This window comes from Barbus barbus, assembly GCF_936440315.1.
Source record: "Barbus barbus genome assembly, chromosome: 46".
Lineage (NCBI taxonomy): Eukaryota > Metazoa > Chordata > Actinopteri > Cypriniformes > Cyprinidae > Barbus > Barbus barbus.
In genome coordinates, this window is record NC_136724.1 from 12,698,419 (window position 1) to 12,720,958 (window position 22,540).

Sequence of the window (22,540 nt, forward strand, 5' to 3'; positions counted from 1 at the left end):
AGCATCTTGTATGTTTAATTTTGGGTAACGTTTTGTTTGATTATTTGGTTTTCTTTTGTTCATTTTCTGTTTAATGTTTTGTCACTGCAAACCTGAGTGAAGTTGGTTTATTTCAATGTTAACTTGTCTTCATGTGGTATTGAGAGTCCTAATTTTGTTAAGTAGTTTAGATCCTTAAATTATTTAATATTATTTCTGCTTCGATTTAGATTTATGTGTTTTGTGTTCTTTTTTCCCTTTCTTTTGTTGCAGGAGCTGTGGGGGTTTCTGGAGGGTGAAGGCAACGCTGCCATTCGTGTGGTGTTCACACCTAGTGCTGTGTGTCTTCTGGCATCTAACCTTCACGTGTGCGTTTTGGTAGTTGTAGTGGTTTATTCAGGGGGGGGTTTTCCAATGTGGCAGCTGGCCCGTCCCTCCAGATACCTCTGCTCTTGGATAATTTGTTTCCTTTAAATTTGAGTTTGTTATTTATTGTTTCCTTTAATTTTGAGTTTGTTTACTTATTATGTGTATGAATAGATGCAAATTGATGGTGTTCCCCATTACTAAAATGTTAATGTAGGAGGTTTTAACTTTGAATCTTTTTTTAGTTATATATTTGACATTGATTAAAATAACCTTTTTTTCTATTTATACGTATACGACTCATGTTTCCTCACCCACTCACTCACAACGAATCTGTGTGCCCTTAGGGCTATCATTTCCCTGGTTTTCCAGGGTGGCGTAGTCGATCATATATTGCCATTTCTGGCGTCTCTAGTTGAGAATGAGGTATTCACCCCTCAATTTCCTCTACTCTTTGGTACCACAACGCTACACTGGTAATGTAGGTTTCTTACATGTACAGTGAATAGTAACCTTCAATTACCAAAGATTTTTACATTCATAAACCATTAAATATAGACAAAAGCCAAATAATAAACTAAAACAATCAAAATTAACAAACAAATGGCATTGGTGAGTGAATAAAATTGCAGTTGGCTGCTGATTTTATTACAAGGTCCCAACAGTCTTATGACTATATACAATCTTTTGACCAATGTATTTCCTTGATTTTTTTCATAACATGTATATTGATATAAGAAAAAAATTAAATTATTTTATTGAGAAAGCAAAGAGCAAAAAGCAATTTCTAACTAACAAAATATTTTATTTAAAAAGATTATCTATCTATCCATCCATCCATCCATATAAATATACCTAAAAAATTATATCCCCAATATAAATGTTGTTTCAAATAACAATATCCATTCTTTTTCCATAACAAATTAATACTTGTACTCAGCAAATGATGCTTTGAAGTGATAGTAAAGACTTTTAAGAAATTATATAAAAAATTATATTTCAAATAAATGCTATTCTTTTCCTATTCTTGCACCAAATCAGCATATTATAATGATTTGTGAATGCAATGGCTGCTGAAAATTTAAAATATTTTAAATTATAATAATATTTCACATTATTATTGCTTTTTACTGTATTTTTACTGTATCTAATAAATGTAGATTGGTGAGCAGCATCTTTCAAAAACATTTTACTGACCACAAACGGTAGTGCATAATTTTGTGAAACATGCAAAAAAGCTTTCTAGAGGATTTATCAGCTTGGAAGTATGTTTTGAAGCAAACTATTTGCTACAACTAGACAGGTGCAACAATTTAAAATAAAAAATGAGAGAATAAAATCACTTCAAAGGCTTCAAGTGGTGGAGCACAGTGCAACGTTATCAGGCCTCCTACAAACAGACTGATAGCAATTCTGAAGCAGCTGCATCCTTTATAGTAAAGCACAGGTCTTTGTGTGCATGCAAAAGCAATATCACAACAGTGTTGAGTGTTATTTACCACATCGAGTGTTATTTATGCTGTGCGAAAGTACTATAAAATTCTGCAACTGGAGTGTTTTGCAAAAGTGTACATCAGGCGAAGGCCCAAAATATCTTACACTCCAAAAAGCAGCATTTTTACAGTGAAGCGTAGTGATAACAGCATCTTGTTTTTCTCTTCAGCAGGAACAGGGAGTGTTTGTCAGGACAGAGGGGAAGATGGATGATACAACATACAGTAAACAACCTGCAGCCTTCAGCCAGGAAGGTGGAAGTTGGAAAATTGTTCACCCTGCAACATGACCGTGACCCATGAACAAGCTGAAGGACTGCAGGAGGGTGAATGGCCGTGACAGAGCTAGAAATAAAGTTTTCACTACTTTGATTCAAGTTTTCTAAAACCATCCTTCATTTAGTTGACAGTTCATACCCAAAGCACCTTTATGGTTATGGGGCTTATAAATTGCACTGTAAAATGATTTTTATCTAAAATTATCAAAGTACGTTTTGCAAGAAAATACTATTTCAGTCTTTATTTTAAACTTTCACATTTAATTCAATGTGTAACTTGCCAGAGGTTCAGCGGTTTGTATCTCAGCTTTAGCACCTTTAGCTTAAATTAATAGTTCACCCAAAAATTTTATTTGCTGAAAAATTGCTATTGTCGACAACTTTTTCATTAGAGAAAGCAATGTTATGGATAGAGGAAACAATGGCTTTCGAGTTACAAGACATTCAATGATGGAATGGAGTTGTGTGAAGTACTTGTGGATTATTGTGATGTTTTTATCAGCTGTTTGGACTCTCATTCTGACGGCACCCATTTACTGCAGAGCATCCATTGGTGAGCAAGTGATGTGCTTAATTTCTCCAAACCTGTTTGGATGATGAAACAAACTCATCTACATCTTGGATGGCTTGAGGGTTAGTAAATCTATCATTTTTGGGTGAGCTACTCTTTTAAGCAGCTTACTGGTTGAAAGAAAAAAAAACATTAGGAAGTGTCTCTCCCATTTAAAGTACTTATTTGTTTTCCTAAGAATTTTCTGAATTCTTCTGGGTTTTCACTCGAAGAAACGAAGGTACAGCTCATTTATCAGCAGCACAGATGCTATTTACCTTATACAGACCCCAGGAGTGTGACAGCTCTGAAATGTGTTAACAGCCGCCAAATGAGGGAAATAAGGGGGTCCAAATATGTACAGCCCAACTAAAGTCACAGGAAAGTCAGACAGGCTGATGTTCAAGAAGGGTTCAGAAGAATCAGCGAGAACCAAACAATAGATTGTTTTATATTTTCATTAATCAATTTGACCTGCAACATGTTTTTGAGTAGTCGGAAATGCTGTTAATATGTTCTTGATATTGTGTGACTTTTCTTATTTAGGGTCATAAACATGCCTGAAAAGTTTCGGTACTTTGATGTGTTGTGGGATGTATGAAATTTCTATATAAAAACAAAAATATATTTAAAATACTGTTTATAATATTCAAATTTTGTGAAAAACAAATATTTTAAAAATAGTCATTAAATAGTGTATATAACCCTAAGTTCTCGTGTTTAAGTTTTTGTAATATATGGGAAATATTAATTATATTATAGTTTATATTAATTATGTTATAATTTTACTGTTTTTACAATATTTTTTAAAATAATGTTTTCTAGTGCTGTCAAACAATTAATTTGCGATTAGTCGTATCCAAAATAAAAGTTTTTGTTTACATAATATAGTGTGTACTGTGTTTATTTATTATGTATATTGTGACGAGCATCCCGAGTCCACATCAGCGTTGCCCTGGAAACACACGTTGGGCACCTGTTCACAGCTAATCAGGGACTGATCGGCCACACCTGCGCCTCGTCAGCTGGGCTGGATATAAACAGCGAGCCCACAGAGGAAGGTTGAGAAGCCTCTCCATGAGACAGCGACCTAATCTCTTTCTCCCTCTAGACAGCAGTGTGTGACCGATTTGCACCGCCACAAGCACCGCACGGACTCACCCACACCTGGACACGTTTGAGAGCACCGCCACACGGAAGACCGCCATCACCGCCCACGTATTTGCACTGTTGTTAATAAAATCCACCCTCCGGGACCTTCACCTAAGCTTTGCTTGTCGCGTGTTCCTTCCACCCTGCCACACTGGTGGAGAATGCAGGCATATTAGTGGGAGGAACACCGACCAGAGCTCTCCCGGCAACGCACTAATTTTTCCTTTTTTTTCTTCTGTTTTCCTTGTGCCAGGCGGCCGCTGCTCCCCATTCTCCGACATGGACGAAATCCTCCAACGACTAGCGGAGGTCAGCATCCGTCAGCAACAGATCATGGAGCACCTTTCTGCTCGCCAGGGGCAGACCGAGCGGGAGCTCGACGAGCTGCGCACGGCAGCCGCGCGACGCGTTCCGCTACCCGATCCTCGGGCGAAAGTCACGCAACTGTTGCCGAAGATGACCACTGATGATGATGTTGAGGCGTTTCTCCAGATTTTCGAAACCACAGCAACTCGGGAGGGCTGGGAGAGTGACGACTGGGCGCGGTTGGTGGCGCCCCTTCTCACCAGCGAGGCTCAGCAAGCCTACTTCGCTCTGCCATCGGAAGTATCAAGCAACTACGACGAGCTTAGAAAGGAAATCCTGTCGCGCTTGGGGCTGTCTTCGGTCTGCGCAGCCCAGTATTTCCACGACTGGGAGTATAAACCCCGCCTCCCAGCCCGAGCCCAAGCCGCCGAACTCTCACGCCTCGCTCTGCATTAGCTGCTCGACGGAGAACCCACAGCAGCCCAAGTAGCGGAGCGCGTCGTCATCGACCGCTTCCTCCGGGCTCTTCTGAGGTCTCACCGCCAGGCTGTCGGGATGCGGAACCCCACCACCATGGCCGAACTCGTCGAGGCGGTGGAGCTGGCGGATGCTGCCCAACACCGGGATGCTGGGGAGCAAGCGAGGCGTTTCCCCGGAGAGTGGTCCACGAGCGACGGGCGCCGGAGGGCACCTTGCGACCAGTAGGCCCACTCCAAAGGACGAGCCCATGCCCACAGCGGACCCCGCATCCCCCGCGCGGACCTGGCTGGCAGGCTGTATCGTGCATCACGACCTACCCACGGGGGTTCTGGAAGCAGAGGTGAAAATCAACAGCCATCCTTTCCCAGCGCTTCTGGACTCCGGCAGTGCGTTCAGCCTTGCACGGAGACATGCGACACGTCCCGACCCGGAGAGCGACCATCTCCGCTTTCCCTGGCACGTGGCCGCTGGAAGTGGGCGTGGTAAAGGATTTACTGGTCCCCGTACTTATTGGAAGAAATTGGCCAGGGTTTGACCGCCTGCTGGCCTCCGCCGTACAGCCTGTCACCACAAAAACAGCGCGAGGACGATCGGCTGAAGCACTGCTGGGCCCAAGTGCGCGTGGTAGACGGTAAGGAGACTCAACCGAGCCCCCATCCTCTCCTGCATTTCATTGTCCAAAATGGCCTGCTCTACTGTGTCGTGCAGCGACGGGGGGAGAATTTTTTTTTTTTTTGTTGGTGGTGCCCCGGACGAAGACAGAAACGGTGCTAGAGTTGGCCCACTCGCACCCCCTGGCGGGACACCTTGGGGCTGACAACACCACCCAGCGAATACGTGACCGCTTCCACTGGCCGGGATGGAGGCCGAGGTCAAGCGGTTCTGCCAGGCCTGTCCGACCTGCCAAAGAACATCTCCGTGGAAGCCTCCCCCCAGCCCGCTGATCCCTCTGCCCATCATTTAGGTGCCCTTCGAGCGCATCGGGATGGACCTAGTGGGGCCGTTGCCTAAGTCTGCCCGGGGCCACGAACACATCCTCGTGATTGTGCATTACGCCACCCGGTACCCCGAAGGGATACGGGAGGTTCCTCAGGCGTCAACTGCCCCACTCGTCAGCCGGGCTGGATATAAACAGCGTGCCCACAGAGGAAGGTTGAGAAGCCTCTCCATGAGACAGCGACCTAATCCTCTGTTCTGTTTCTCCCTCCAGACAGCAGTGTGTGACCGATCTGCACCGCCACGAGCATCACACAGACTCACCCACTCCTGTACACGTTTGAGAGCACCGCCACACGGAAGACCGCCATCACCGCCCACGTATTTGCGCTGTTAATAAAATCCACCCTCCGGGACCTTCACCTAAGCTTTCCTTGTCGCGTGTTCCTTCCACCCTGCCACAATATATAAATACAAACACGTGCATGTATATATTTTAGAAAAAAATTATGTTTATATATTTAATATATTTATGTATAACATAAAATCTAATAATATAAATTATATACATGTAAATATTTAAAAAATATATACTGTATGTGTGTGTATTTATATATATATACATAATAAATAAACACCGTACACATACATATATTATGCAAACTAAAACTTTTATTTTGGATGCGATTAATCGCGATTTTCATATTCATTTGATAGCACTAGATTTCATAATTACTTTTTTTTTTTTTTGTATTTTGAAAAGCATTAATGCTAAAGGTTAACTGTTTTAAGGTTTTTTTTAATAGTGTGATTTTTGGTGAATTGTACTGAATCCGATAACAATCATATCCAGATTTTCAAATCATCTGTATGAATTTATTTCTGCTGTGGGACATAAAAGAAGATATTTTGACTCTACATTATCTGTATAGCATGTGTATAAGACTCTAATACAATTATGAAGTAATTATTTTATGACGAATAATTCTTTCAATGAGTAAACCTGACTATGACTATTAGCCTATAGACTACACAAGATTATATTTTTTTAGAATTAATTTTTAAATTATTATTATTTAAAATTATTGTCACTCACACTCTTTTATTTTTAATTTAAATTTTTTAATTAATTTATTTTCTTTTCATCAGTACAATGCAAGTTAATGTACTGGAACACCAGTAACTTTCATTGCATGGGCATTTAAAAAAATCTTCTTTTGCATTCTGCAGAAGAAAGAAATCATTTTTTAAATTAGATTTTGTATCTGATACTTCAGTGTCGCCTGAATGTCTATCTATGTGTTAAGGTTATTGCACCACATAATCATCAGTGGCATTCATGCATCTGCAACACAATTACATTTCCATCTTATCGAATAAGACATTTGAACTGCAGCTGTGATGAGCGTTCACTTGACTCCGTGTTTCCATTTTTGCTTCTGCATCTGAGCATGAGCACTCAGGACAGTAAAGCCAAACGCTCAGCACGGGGTAAAGCAAAACACACACCAGTGTTTGATTCAACCCGCTTTCATAATTGAAGCCGTGTTGATGCCACAGTGGTGAGTGGGCACACATTAGACCACTCCTGTGCCGGCTGGATGATCACAAGCTCTCTCAGGCCTCTATTAAATAGTAGGCTCCATTGAGACCAAACACAAAGGCCAGTCTTCGTCACACACGCTTTATATTTGACATTTACTGAGCACTTGCTCTTTCTTTAAAGCCAGCCTCCTTACTTTCTGTCTCCCTGTCTTAACAGGCAAATGGAGTAGACAGCCCATACCAGTCGCATGAGCCATAATGCGTCCAGAGTTTTTCACATTTTCACAATGGCACATATGGAAGGCAGTCTCACAGTAGTAAGAAGCATAACCCACAATCCCTGATGATGATGATGATAAAGATAAAAAAAATATTTTTAATAAATATACTAATAATGGAAGATATTTTCATACTTTAATATGTTTTTTAGATCTGGAAATCACAATTTTAAACATTTCTAACCCTGTTATTAGGAAGTGTTACATTATAAAGTTAAATGGTACAAATGAATGTCTAAAGTCATACTGATGTGACTGATCAAATCAAATCGAGTCTTAAACACAAATATTTACATAATATTTTTTAAAAGATGTTAATATCTTGATACATTGATAATAAAAAGAAATGTTTCTTGAGCACCAAATCAGCATATTGGAATAATTTCTGAAGTGACACAGAATATTATTATTACTAATACTACTACTGTTTGGGAATTTCTATAGTTGAATATCATTTAAATTATCAATGTGTAACAATACACATAAGAATGACACATAATAAAAATATTGTATTTGCATATATTGTAAACAGTATTTTGTTTTTAAATCACATTTTCGATATATTTAAGAAATGCGAGTGTTGGTATTTTCTTCTGAAAATGTTTTTTCACTCTACTGTACAATACTTTACTGTGTTTATATATGATCAATTTAGTTTGTTTATTAGCATTAAATTGCCATTCATTTATTACTTTCTTCTTCTTTTTAAATAATAAATAATACATGTAATTTATTTAGTGGATCAGCAGAAGCTCATGCGACCATCCAAATCAACAAAATTGTGACCCAACTTCCATTTCTTTACACTGCTACTCGCTCCAGTTTTACTCGCTCCACGGATGCTAAATCAGGCAAGTTCCACCACTGACTTGGAAGACGACCAATCATAGTTTATAGTTTTTGGATTTCTGGACACGTCCTTGTAAGCAAAGAGAGAAAAACTCACTATATCAGCTCGCGCACAAAACCATGGCACCTGTGCTGCTGAACTCCACACCTGAAGCCATCAACAAAACACTGAATTTACAGGACCTGAACATTACACTCACAAAGGGACAAACACTGGATTTCCATGTAGAATAAATGCTCAGACCTTACAGATGTTCCAATCTCAGGTCATATCCTGGCGGTCAGGAGGCATTAGAATCAGTTGTACTGAATTACATGGTGCTGGTGCTTTGACATTTGACTGACAGATCAGTAAGCGGGCCTGTTATTGACTCTGGGTGCTGTCAGTCTCCATGATATTCCTGTGTTGAGACCATAGTTTTTCTAGTTTGTTCACAAAATCTAATTCCTAGGCCTTTAACTCAAAAAGAGTCCAAATTGGCATCAACATTATGAGAACAGATTTCACATCAACAACAGCTTAAGATACACACTTCCAGGGTCCAAAATTAATACTTAATGTAGCACCAAGTGCCAAATGTGAGTAAAAACTGGCTTTGGTGAGTGAATAAAACTACAACTGGCCCTGAATTTGTTAGACGTTCCCTATAGTAGATCTTTTGACCAATGACTTTTTCAGTCATGTGTTTATTGATATTTGACATGTATATTGATATTATTAATTTAAGAATTATTAATCAACCTTTTTTTCCTTGAGAACCCTCACAAAGAGCAATTTCTTCCCAAATAAATATTTTATTCAGCTATAATTTATTTATTTATTTATCTATCTATCAATATAGCTATAAAAATTATATCCACAATATAAATATTATTTTAAAATAACAATATAATAATTAATAGTTAACAATAAAAATAATAATTTCCATAAGTTCAATTTTAAAATTCTGTGATATTGTCCAGGTTTTCAATAACAATGTTACTTAAAAAAAAAGAACTGTTTCTACAGAAATATTAAGATGCACAGCTGTTTTCAACAACGATAATAACAAGAATGTTTCTTGAGCAGCAAATCAGCATATTAGAAAGATTTCTGAAGGATCACGTGACACTGAAGACTGGAGCAATGATGCTGAAAATTCAGCTTTGCATCACATTTTAAAAATATTCAAATAGGACACAGAAATTATAATATTTTATATTTTACTTTGCTATTTCACTTTTGCAATTTTAATAACAAAAATGCAGATTTAGTGAGCATAAGAGACTTCAAAAACATTACACACCACACACACACACACACACACACACACACACACACACACACACACACACACACACACACACACACACTTTTATGGCCAGAAATAAATATTTATGACATGTAAAAATGATATGGCTAAAAGTTTATTTTGGACTCTGCAAACTACTATGTCTCCTTGTTATAATGTAGCAGCCAGGGGAAGAGGGGGAAGAAAAGATGTACCATCTTTAACAGCTATCAAAAAATGGTAAAACAACCCGAGGCTATTTAGTGTCTGGTGTATAATGCTACCAACAAGACAGTCAGCGGCACAAAGCTCTGGTCTGTCAGCTGGTACTGCTGCACTGTAAATGCAGCAAAATCTGAAGTTTTTCCCATCAAAGCAAGCTCTCCACAGTGAGCCTGATCACAGCTTCACCCTGAGGACTGACCCAGCAGTGAAGTGAAGAATGTATTTTGCAGGTGTGAATGGTGCCATGTGTTTCTGTGAAGAGGTTTTCAACAGCATCCAATGATGCCCTTTTGACAGGATCCTGGGACGTGTGAGGTCATTTTGGTCTAGAAAAATTCTACTCTTTCCTTTATTTCCAACCCAGCTGGTGAGGTGCTGGAGAAAGTTCTCACATAAACAGAAAGTTAAAATCTGAAGATTTGTGCAAGCTAAAACATGCCTGTTCCTGATATTTTTTATTTGTTCTTACACCCTAAATTGACCTAAAACTGACCACAGAACATAGCTGGACAAGTCTGGAGAGTTTGTAAAATCATAAATGTCATATTTTCATTATAAATGAATCATGTCTGACTGAGCTGCATGAAAATCAAGATTTGAAACACTTTAAAGCCCTAATAAGGCTTATAAGTGAGGCATAATCTCAGAAGCAGAATTTACAATGTTCAAATCCAGCTAAACCCCAGAATACATTTTGCTGCTCATCTATTATTTGACAAGATATGTGGTGCTGCCAGTCCACCAGATGGTACCTTTACAATAGTTGGCTGGATCAGAGGTCATTAAAAAGTGTTTACTCGTGGTACGGTGATGAATTGAGCAGAACAGTGTCAGATTTTACCACTCGTCTCATTAACTATGATAGTTAACCTTTGTCTGGGTTTAGGGCAGGCGGACAGCAACCAGTTGTAATCTAAATGACCCTGTGAGCTCATTAATGTGAATAAAAATTGTTTGCACACAACCGCAAAAAACTCTTTGTGGTTTGATTGGCAAACTTTGGCAGTGCTAGAGAAACCAGCCCAGAGAACAGAAGTATTTTCTTTTCTTTTCTATTTTCTAAAGAGGAGATGAACCCCTGCTGATTAGACCTTATGAATGAGATGAGAACTTTTTCTCATAAATTGCAAAGCTGTCATTTGTTATCACAAAAGATGATGCCAAATGTCAGGTGTACTTCTGAGTTGTTATCAAGCACCTACTGAAACTTTTCTGTGTCAACAGCTCTGAAGAGATGCTTTAAAATTGTATGGCACAGATGAGTTCTTTTCATCTAGCAGGGAACATTCACAGTCTACAAACCAGGCCTATAATATAAATCATTTGTCATTCTTAATGCAAAATAAATAGCATGGTTAAAAAAAATGGAAGGATTTAGGAAAGTAAATATCACATTAATTTAAAAAGCAGGACTGCTGATCTGAGTCATAATTAGTCTAATGATAGCAAAATAAATAGAGGAGATGGGACTGGTTGTCAGAAGCAATGTATCTCAGTAATTTATTATTTTATAGATATAGATCATATGCATACTGAAGGAGAGACAGTACTTCTTAAGGTCTGGGTCACATTTTTATTTTTTTGTATTTCATATCTAATACAGTTCATTAATAGAATAACAGTTGGCCAGAAAATGGTTAGATATTTTTCCAAGTTACTATTTCCATGTTAGCTCTTCTAGGAATTATTTTGTGTTTCATAATGTTTGTCTATTTTTGTGTGAATTTCATCACATTCATTAACACGCTTTATGAGAATGGTTTGGTCTATCGGAAATCTCTTGATAACTTTTTGTCAGCATTGTCTTTGGTGAAAATAAGACAAACCAACTGATAAATTTTGCTTCCAGACACTTCAAAAGATATTAGCAGAAATATGAGTGCAGATTTGGCCTATTGGTGGCGATAGAGAGTTTGAGATAGCGACCTCAAATTTGCTATGGTTAATATTGAGACTGTCCTCTATCTGTGTGCCAAATTTAATTACTTTCCCACAAGCGGCTCTATGAGCTGCTGACTGTAGACTTACAGAGCAGCGAAGAAGGTGGATACAATGGGTTCTTGGCACCTAATTACTGTTTTTACTGTATTTATTGACCAAATAAATGCAGTGTTGATGAGCATAAGAGGCTTTTTTCTGACAGTCAAGAGGTTAATAACCCAAAAGGCTAATTTTATTGTTGTATTAGCAGTATATGGCATGTCCTTTTAGGTGTGCATATATTATATTATTCTTTCTTTGCAGTGGTTGTTGGCATAGTTGGTTAATTTGTAGAGGAAACAATTTGTATTCTCGCAGACAGATGCACTTCAGTATAAGCAGCTGGCATTTAAAGGCAAAGTGGTTAATTTCTGCACAACCAGTGACAACAAACAGAATTGGCCACAAACTGACAATGTCAAACTAAGCTGGAAATTGGCATATCAGACTGTTCACACAAAAAATATAATGTTAGTTTGGAAAATGTTATGTTTTGAAGAAGAAATCATATTTTTTTTCATTTATAAATAATCTAATCAAGATTCATTAAAGGTTTTAGTGTTGTGATTAGAAACGTGTCCAGTCGATTGTGTATTTGCTTAGATGCTGTTTTCTCAAGAGAAGGCTTGGATTCAGTGAGTAGTTTAGTTTGTGCCCTCAAAACTTCCCAAAAAAAAGAAGATGGGTTTCTCATTTACGCAAATTAATTAATCTCCGTTGCTGTGCCACGGTGTAGGATATACGCCATCATCTTCAGGCAGGTTGCATAATTAATACTTATTAATATCCGAGAGAAGGAATAAAGATAACAAACAAAATGATGATTTAATGATGCATCTTTCCTGGCTATGATGTACTGTGACTTCAGACCACTGGCTGCTTATAGATAATCTGTCAGTAATAAAGGAATATGATACCCCCGCCTAACGAAGCAGTTGCTAGAAATTATAAATTAGTGTGCCACGCGTAATGTGAGGGCAATTCCGTGATATGTGAAAAATATTGCATACGTCTCATTATGATGCATTAGACATTTTACATCTGAGTAGTTTTCCTGTTTGATTGATAAGACTTATGTTCAGAATAGAATTATGTGACTCATGAATAACTACAAGACATTTCATGGCTAAGTGAGCATCATCGCTGATAGGAAGTTCCATCTTCATTGAAAAAAGGTTGTATTAGCTGCAGTTAAAACCTAAATTTGGGGTCAGACTGGAGTCCTATACTTTGGTCACGCTCCAACTGTGGCCAAATTGGATGATATTTGCATGGTCACAGTTTAAAATTAGAGTTTAACACCATGCAACTGGGGCCATAGTCTATGAGTGGTTTTAATGAATTGATTCAAAATTATGAATTGGTGCTCTGAATAGCTTGAGTTTCACTCAATTTATCTCTCCAAAATGTCTTGTTATATCCTGCAAGAATATGGTTAAGGTCCCTGACATTTTTCGACATATTGTCTAGGTGCAGTTATAGAAAATGGCTTAATTATGGGATAGAAATACTTACCGGGGAAAAAAAATCATTTGAACTGTTATGTCCCCTCAACTCCCAGCTCCCTGTGCCCAAAATACCATGAAATAAGCTGAAATCACAAACTCTCACTTTGCTAGCTTAGTATTTAACCAGAGATGATGCAATCAGGAGAGCTGCAGGTATACGATTCATCAAAAATAGCATTGATTCCAACTAGATCGACCAGTAAATTCTCAGCGATCATCGATGAGGATGTTCAGTGTTGCTTAGTTACTGAATCAATTGGGCCGTGGTGATGCTCTCTGTGCCGTTTCTCATGCGTTCGTGATTGGTTTGCACCTGGAGACTAATGAAGGACTAATTCTGGATGTGATGTGTGTCGTATGCCCAAATTGCCAGAAAGTATCCTCACCTGATTGCATTAGATCAGTTGAAGTCAGGAAGTAGCATTTCACCTCTGCGTTCAGTCTTTTCTGAGGTGATGTCACTTTTACAATGCTTGTGAAATCTATTAATATCACCCTGAGCCTCAGGTCTATTAGACACTGAAAGTGAATTAGGCCCTTTTGTCTCCAGCTGAAAGGAAACCTGCTGTTTGCGTCATTATCAGGAAGTATTCGCAAATTAAATCTGCACTTAGCAGGTGAGCTTGTCTTTATTGTGCATCAGCCTGAATTACCTACCTTTACTTAATATATATATATATATTATTGTGAAATATTAATACATTTTAATAACAATTAACATTTTAATTAATACATTAATTACTATTTGAATATATTTTAAAATGTTATTCCTGTCATGGAAATCTGGATTTTTGACCAAATAAATACAGCCTTGAGAATGACAGCATATGACACTTTTCAAAAATGTTAATGGCATTTTATAGGCTTTTCAACAAAATGTAAAGCCTAATTTCTGCCTGAATTTGGAGCATGTTATATAGTGTTAATTTCGTTAACGAAGACTATGATGAAAAATGCTGGAAAAACAAGCTGGAGTTTAGCGATCTAAGTGAAAGTGTCACTCAGTGTGTGTTCTGTCATGAGATATCAACTGTATTGTTTGCGATTGTGATCGCTGAATAAATGCACTTCCTCAACCGCTGTTGTTTAGAGAAATAGGGTAATAGAGAAATAGGCTATTGCTAATTTGGAATGAGTGGAATTTCTAGGAATTTCACTGTGATAATTTTTGTTTGTTTTAGCTGTTTTCATAATATAGACAGAGAGATTGCACAAGTCTTTGGTATTAATTTATATAATAAAAAGTACACTAGATGAGGTAAAATACACCGTAGCCTATGTGTCCACATTCTATTAATTTGTGCTTAGTGGTGAAAGTGCAATAAGTGAAATGCTAAAGTAAATTTCTCAAATGAAAAGATTTAATTGACTAAAACCTAACTAAAACGCTCATACATTTCATTGACCTAAACTTGACTAAATAAAAACAGGACAATTTGTCTAAATATAACTAAAATGTACATTTTACAAATGTAAGACTAAGATTAAAATTAAAAATGACTGCCAAAATGAATAATGTACGGCTAATAAACTTACTGCTAAAATGTCAAGTTTTCATTGACAAAAACTAGACTAAAATACTTTAGATTTTCTTGGACTAAAACTTGACTAAAAGTAAGTAGGATAAGGTTGACTAAATATGATAAAAACTAAAAAGGACATTTTAACACGGGACTAAGACTAAAATTTAAATAGCTGACAAAATTAACACTAGTGTTATACCAAGCTTGACCTGAGGGCACATAAGTAGTTTCGGCACAGTGCCACTTTTGTTTAGAATTTCTGAACAGTTTGACCAAAAATCATAAGACTAATCTCGTGCCATACCGAATTAAACAATGCCCAATTTTCCTATGTCAGCCATTATGAGCATGGACCAATTTTGTAGTAAAATGCTGTATACAAACACTTTAGCATACTGTTATTGAATCTTATGGAACCGCTTGCAGGAAATGTGGATATGGTTTGTATCCTTACAGGACTCTTCAAATATTCAACAATATATAGACATATACAGGAGTCCATTAGGAGAAAGCAAAGATTTTTAGTGGAAGAGTATCTGAAATTATCTCAAGTTTGATTTCTGAACCTAACAGAACTGGACTGCTATAAAGCAGCAGTGGTTTCTCATATTATTTTCACATTAAGGCTCCTAACCACATTGGCATTCAGTCTGTGCATCCAATTACCTCATTTTGAGACTTCGCAGTAAATAAATAATGAGTGCAAAAATAAACAAGTCTTTAGGGGATTGCTGGACCCATGCTAGAAGGCATTTGCAGACTTGAGCAGAAACCCAGCAGCGGTGAGACAACCATTACGCTGTGCAGCATAAACGCAAGCCCAGAGGGGCCTCATGGGTGAGGTGCAGACTGTCCAGAGGACTATAACTTTCTTCTTGTGCACATGCAGGTGGCTAAGAGCAACATTTATATGCAGCATTACCATAGTGAGCCTGGCTTTCTGCATTAATGCACTACTGCTCTGCTCCCTTCCTACCAAAGCCCTGAATATATGAAGAAATGAATAAATAATAGCAGACTCAGCCCTGATTCGTGGGACCCCCTGACGAGCAATGATTATGTTTCCAGACCAGGAGGTGCAGTATTTTCTAAGTGGCTCCATGCAGTTTGCGGCTGCTGATTGGCACAGATAACTGTGCAATTGAAATAATAGACATGGGGAAAACTGTTATTTAGCAGAGAATTTCATCTAATTATTTGCAGTACCTTTTTACCGGCACTGCTCTCCTGATGTCATTTGGGCATAAATGCCTCGATCAAGGGCACAAAAGTGATCTCAATAATTCCAGTTTGCTCAGGCTAAGCAGACAAATTTGAGATGTACTGACAATCTCTGAACATGTACTTTAATGGCTTATATATCCAACTATGTCTGTATGTCCAGTAGTTGGAAGTAGTGTTGCTTTCGTCAACGAAAATTATGACTAAATATCGTTGTCAACGAACCTTTATCACGTGACGAAAACGAGACGAGACGAAAATGCTGGTCATGTGACGATAACTAAATATATAATGCAATATTGTTGACGAATAAAAACGAGACTAAATGTGGTTTACAAAATAAAAACTATGCTAAAATGTCTCTTCATTTTTGTTCACTAAAATGAGACGAAACGAAATGTTATAACGTTATTTCGTCTCGTTTAGTCGTGTTATTATTATTATTTTGCAGTATTTCTGTTTCCGGTGTCTCACTTCAGGTCGCACTGCGCAGACGCAGGCGACGTCACTTCCTCAAGCCCCACTCGCGGCATTATTCTGAAGACGACAACAAAGTTAAGTCTGACACAGAGAAAGGTGTGCACTTCTAAAAAGGTGTGTGTGTACTTCTAACATGTTTGGTTGGTAAAATAAATGTTGTAAATTCAAATCAGAGTGTCTTCCGTGTCTGGAATGGATGTTTTCTTGAGTCTATAAGGTAACAATAATATAATAACCTTGTTTGAAATGGGTTTGGCTAAAATAAAATTTTGGTTTAGTCTGTACTACTAGGTACTTACACTATATTGACTGGGTTAAATAGAATTGTATTACTAAAAAGAGACTAAAATACAATTTTCATTGACGAAAACTAGACTAAAATGTCATCAGTTTTCGTCGACTAAAACTAGATTAGACTAAAAAGAGTATGAACGTGACTAAAACTAATAAAAACTAAAATGACAGCTTCACACAAAGACTAGACTAAAACTAAAATTAAAACAGGCCGCCAAAAACAACACTAGTTGGAAGAACCTGATGAAAACATAGTATTACACCCTAAATTGCAAGAGAACTGAATAATAGGACAAACAGCTTCCAGTCACAGGTGTGTGGGAACAATAGGAAAAAAAGGAGGAAAAAACAGCAGTTGACGTTCTTGTCTAACAGGTGAGTGTAATCAAATGCACCTGATCTAAGTAATAAGCCAGATGCAATTAACAGGAATAATGAGGCATAAAAATGCATCATTTCACATGGTGATGATGGTGGAGGATGGCTCTGTATTTTACCCTTGGGTTCTCTGTTTCGCTCTGGTGAAACTTGGGCATTTATAATTACATCTGACTCAAAAAAAAAAGTCTACCTCACAATTGCTCAGAGTGCAAAAAACTGATCACTTTTATGAAGATACGGCAAGCTGGCTGTTGACACCAATTTTTAAAAATGAGTGGCAGGGGGCCTCTATGGAATGTGATGATGATTGAAAAGCTTTGATTGGCGATCATAGCTTCGGGACAGTTACGCTGGAGACATCTGTGCCCGTATTTCCTCTTTCAGAATGCTGCAGACAGTGGGCTGAACTTGAAAAATGCTAAACGTCTATTTAAAGAAGACACCATTAAAACAAATCCCAGATTATTAGAACATATTTCAAGAGCGGAAGTTTTTTAGCTCTAAGGCCACCATGTGAAGACATCAAAGATTCATAGCCATGTGCACAGTAACTACCAGACGAAGAAAGCTGATTTCACATATTCCAAAGGACAAAAAACAACAGTGCTTGCTCAGAATAATATGCAAACAACATTTAACTGTTTGCATAATTCAATAAAGCATTAAAACTACATAATGAGTTGTCTATGTGAAGTTATTCTTTTATTAATCCACATGCCGTATTCTTGCCAAAGTTAGATATTATTCTAGGACAAATAAATAGACTCACGGTCTCCATAGCAACGGAGAGGTCCCACGGTCAGCTTGGCCTCCGAGCCGGGTCGATTTGTGTCCCCGACAGCCACTTGGCTGACCGGTAAGTGGTCTTTATAAACCAGAAGCCCGGAATCGTCCCTCCTACCAAACAATATAATTCAGAATACATTGTGAGGTAAAAAACAATAAAAAAAATTAAAAAAATTCTGTATTATAGTACTAAATCTTAAGAATCTTAACTCTCCTCTCCTAATGAAGTCATTAAAGCTTTAATACACAAAATGTTTGTTTTCTCTCAAAAGCAGCCCTTTGACACTGATGACTAGCTGTTTAATTACAGAAATACAATTTGTCTAATCAGTGGAAACACTCACTCCACGTATTTTGAGAAATTAATAAGCATTAGTGAATGCACACATACATAAACTTCACAGGAACATGCACTATGTGTGCATTATTTTAATGCCACCATCTATCACGGTGCCAATGCAACTGCAAAAGCCATTTAAAAAACAATTATGCATCGCAAACCTGTAGAGGAAAAAAAACACCATCAACAATGTGGTTGGGAATGAAACGAGCTGCTTTGAAATCCAATGTCCTAATTTGTATCCATTATGCATGGTGGTTCAGTTTGCTTGGGGTTTATGACAAGTGGCGAGTGCATCGCAATAACCCGCTGTCCATCTGTGCATGGGCCATTAACACATATTACTGTGTTCAGCTAAACCAGCAACAGAAGCAGCAAAATTATCTTGTTCCAACACAGTCTAGCTGTATAAATATTCACAAAATGTAACCAAAACAAGAAGATGATGAGGAAATCCATCAGGAAAATACAAATGCTAATATACTAAAAAGATACAACTCACCGACTGAGGCTATGTTTACCTTAAGAATATAGTATTAAAAGATAATTTCCAAGCTCTTAGCATAATGAAACTTGTGCAAACAAACACAATTATACAAACACCAAAACAGAGTTACCCAGGGGCACATAAAGTCTGTTTGGTTATTACTTTCCACCAATCCATCCAATAAACTTCCTGTGGAGCGCCAATGCTTGCAAATATCTACTCTATAGCTGTTCCAAAACCAAGTGAGCTGCTTTCTAAGGGGGCATTCACACATAATATGTTTTTGCAGGGCTGTCAAACCACTGTGTCATGTTAGAGATGCTACAGAAAAAAGTGCATTGTTCAAACACATTTGTCTAGAGCATGTTTACAAAGAAAAACAATGGAAAAGGTGTGCAGTGAAATACAAATTAAGGCTGCAATCTAACTCTCACAGACCCTTTTAAGTGATCAATTTGACATGCTTTACATAGGCAACAACTCCACATGCCACAAAAATAGTGGTTGCAAGAAAGCACACAACTTAATTGATTTCAGTACAGTCTGACATTAGCATGTTGCTAAGCTAATGGTGCAATATTCTGATATGTATAAAAATGTAGATGACAAGCAAACATTGGGCAGAACAATCCATTTTTAATTACACTAAACTATTTTTATCAATACTTTTCAGGTTGAATTGATTCATACCTGTGAGCACTAATGAATTAGTTTGTTAGCATGGCCTAGATAATTCCTGCACTAATGTAGAGTTAATGTATCTTTTTTATTTTCCTTTTTGTCATGTGTACTAAAATATATTATATATATTTTTGTTTTTCTTTGCTTTTGCTTTTGCTTCTTGTTATGAGAAAATTCAACGATTTTCTCATAACCCTTTTTATTTTATCTTACATTACAATAGCCTGGTTTCCATTACAGATTTGCACAAATATTTTCTAAATGTTGATAAGAAAATATTGCGAAAGGATGACGTTTCCATTAAACGATGCTATAAGATTATTTTAAAGTATCTGGCCAAGTAGGTTGAAATACATGAATATTATTTTCCCTTTTCCACCAGCACTGCTTTTGCAGAGGTTTCTCTTTTCCAAAATATACTTCTGTTAAGTCCTGTTCACACCAAGGATGATAACTACACAAACGTAACGATATATTTCTAAAAATCGTTCCCAATATTGTAGAATAGCAGAGTCCACACCACAGCTATAATGATATATATATATATATATGTATATTATAGATATAGGATGATATCGTTCACTGGTGTGGACACTAATATCTTTATCTTTATAGTTATCGTTCTTGGTGTGAACAGGTCTTTGGAGAGCTTTCCACTTGGAGCATAATATTTGTCACGGCTTCTAGAAGCCCTCCTCCCTCATTTCTGCTTCAAGGTCTTGATAAATTGTGGAATTTTGTTGTTGTTAAGAATACAGTATTCCCATAATTCTTTTGCATTTTATTTTGTATTTCAACATACCACGCAGGGCTCCAGACTTGCGACCATTTTTTCTGCCAGTACGACTAAATTTTGAGTGGTCACACTGGTGCGACCACCATGTTGCCCAACTCATAAGCGCTGCCATTTCTGTTGCATATGAGAAACATCTAACTGCAAACGAAACAAAAGCGTGACGAAACCACGCAGCGTGGACCATTTATCAGCTTGGACCAATAATTGAGCGCAGCGCAAGCAAACTGGTCTGAGCTCGGAACAGCTTTACTCGGGAACCAATGCTGATCTCACGACACTGTTACAGCACAGTGCTGCGAGATCCAGTGAGGAGCGTTTGAATCTGCCGCAGAATGAAAAAAGATTGCTGTGAGATCCGGTGAGATGCATTCAAACTCTGCACAGAATTCTGTTATGAACAGATCAAACAGCACTGATGTAAAAAAACTGAACTAGTAGCCTAATAACTATACCATGGTGTTGTGGCAGAAAGAGTCAATGTTATTACATTATTCATTTCAGGGTTTGTACAACCTTTTGAGAGAGAAATTCAAGCACTTTTCAGTGACTTTCAAGTATTTCACACAACTTTCAGCACTTTAAAGCTCTAAAAATGATCCAATTTAAATGTTGTTTTCAATGGGATGACCAAAATATGTTATGGTAAACAAACACATTTAAAATTGTACTTATTTAAAATGTAAAAAGACATCAAATAACAACTATAACCAGTAGATGGCAGCAGAGAGGCACTTAATGGTTTATTAATCATTCATTTCCACTTTTTTCGCTTTATATTTTGATATTATAAAATCACTATTATAAAATATCAAATCATCAAGAAATAAAATTTTGTCGAAGTTTTGCACTTTTCGTGTGTATGAAGTAAGAAAAGTCACAAAGTGCGTTAAAAAAACTAACTTTTGCTCAATTTGGAACTGAATCACTCAAAGTAAAGAGCATTCTTTTGAAAATCGCTGAAGCTGTTGGTCAGTTCAATATAATAGGCTACTATAAAAGAATAATGTTACAGTTAATGAGAGCAGAATATATAATTTTTTTCATATATATATATATATTTTGCTCGTTACTGTTTTGAATAAAAGTCAATTTTGTACGCTTCCCAACTCAAGCTCAGTGCTTCGTCAATTGTGCATTACAAAGAAATAAACGTGTAATATTATTAGCAACTGCACTTGTTAATGCAAAACAATAGTATTTTTGATTAAATTATCTTTGTTTTTAATAACCCCACATATCACCCCCCAGCACTACCAAATCTGCTTCTTGCGCCACCATCTGTAGAACTTACTAGCGCTTGTGCCACTGCTCACAAATGTTAGTCTGGAGCCCTGCCATGCCATCTTTAAAGAATGTTCAAGAATGTTTCGAATTGCCTGAAAAACCACCTCTTGCGTAATTATTATTTTTTTGTGATATTTTTTGTGATATTTTTGCGCAATTTAAATTCTTATTTTAAATTGAAATAGACAATTTCCCTTGACTACTTTATTTACATTACATTGCTATTTTAGTATTATTTATCTACTACTATAGCATTCATTAATATTTTGAATTAAAGATTTCGTTTTAAAGTTTTATTAATTGTATGTGGTTTTGTCTTTTTTATGACTTTTAAAAATATTTCTATATAGCTTTAATCCATTTTTTTCAGTTTTTGTTTTAGTACTTCCACGTTATTTCAATGCAGTGTTTACTTGTAGCTGATATTGTACTGCTCAGCTGATTGGTTCAAAAAACAACTGTGCCCAGATGAAAGTGCTGTGATAATGGTAATACTAGCAGACTTTCTCTTTTCTTCGCTTTGCAAATCTAAGATGGAGTTTGTGGTGTTAAGATGGATTGTTTATCTCTTTGCTCTTTAACAGCTGACTGGCATTACCAGCTACTATGTATAAAGACCATTAGAAAGAATGTAAATGAATGTGTCTCAAAGCAATACACGCACACATGCATTACAGACAATTCTATCAAAGTGTCTGACGAATGACCTCGTTCCCCTCCTCTGCAATATCGCCCACAGCTCTCTTTAGTAATAAAGCCACTGAACACACCAGCCAGAGGTTTTGTTTATAGAAATATCAGATTTGGCTCTACTTAAACTTCTTCATCAGCACTATCTGTTTGCCAACTGCACGAGCGCTGAGGTCGAGACAACTGCATCACGCAGCACGGTTTAATGAATACACAGAGACAATAAGGCAGATGGAGACATAACATGCTTGTCTCTCATAAGTTTGAAAGGTGGGCCGAGAAGGTCTGTAACTCGCAAATAGCAACTTAGTCCAAAGCTCATAATTAGCTACTGGCTTTGGTGATCGCCATGGAAACAACATATTGCTACTCAGATAATGT

General features: G+C 37.3%; 1 protein-coding gene across 1 annotated transcript in view; it reads right to left on the minus strand.

Moving 5' to 3' along the window:
• The window catches only part of LOC306864585 (contactin-associated protein-like 2), a 388,195-nt gene that overhangs the window by 80,356 nt on the left and 285,299 nt on the right, over positions 1 to 22,540 (minus strand). Inside the window, exon 15 of the mRNA XM_079408681.1 lies at positions 17,865 to 17,992. Within this exon, the coding sequence (XP_079264807.1) occupies positions 17,865 to 17,992 (128 nt within the window). The remainder of the gene's footprint in view (positions 1 to 17,864; positions 17,993 to 22,540) is intronic.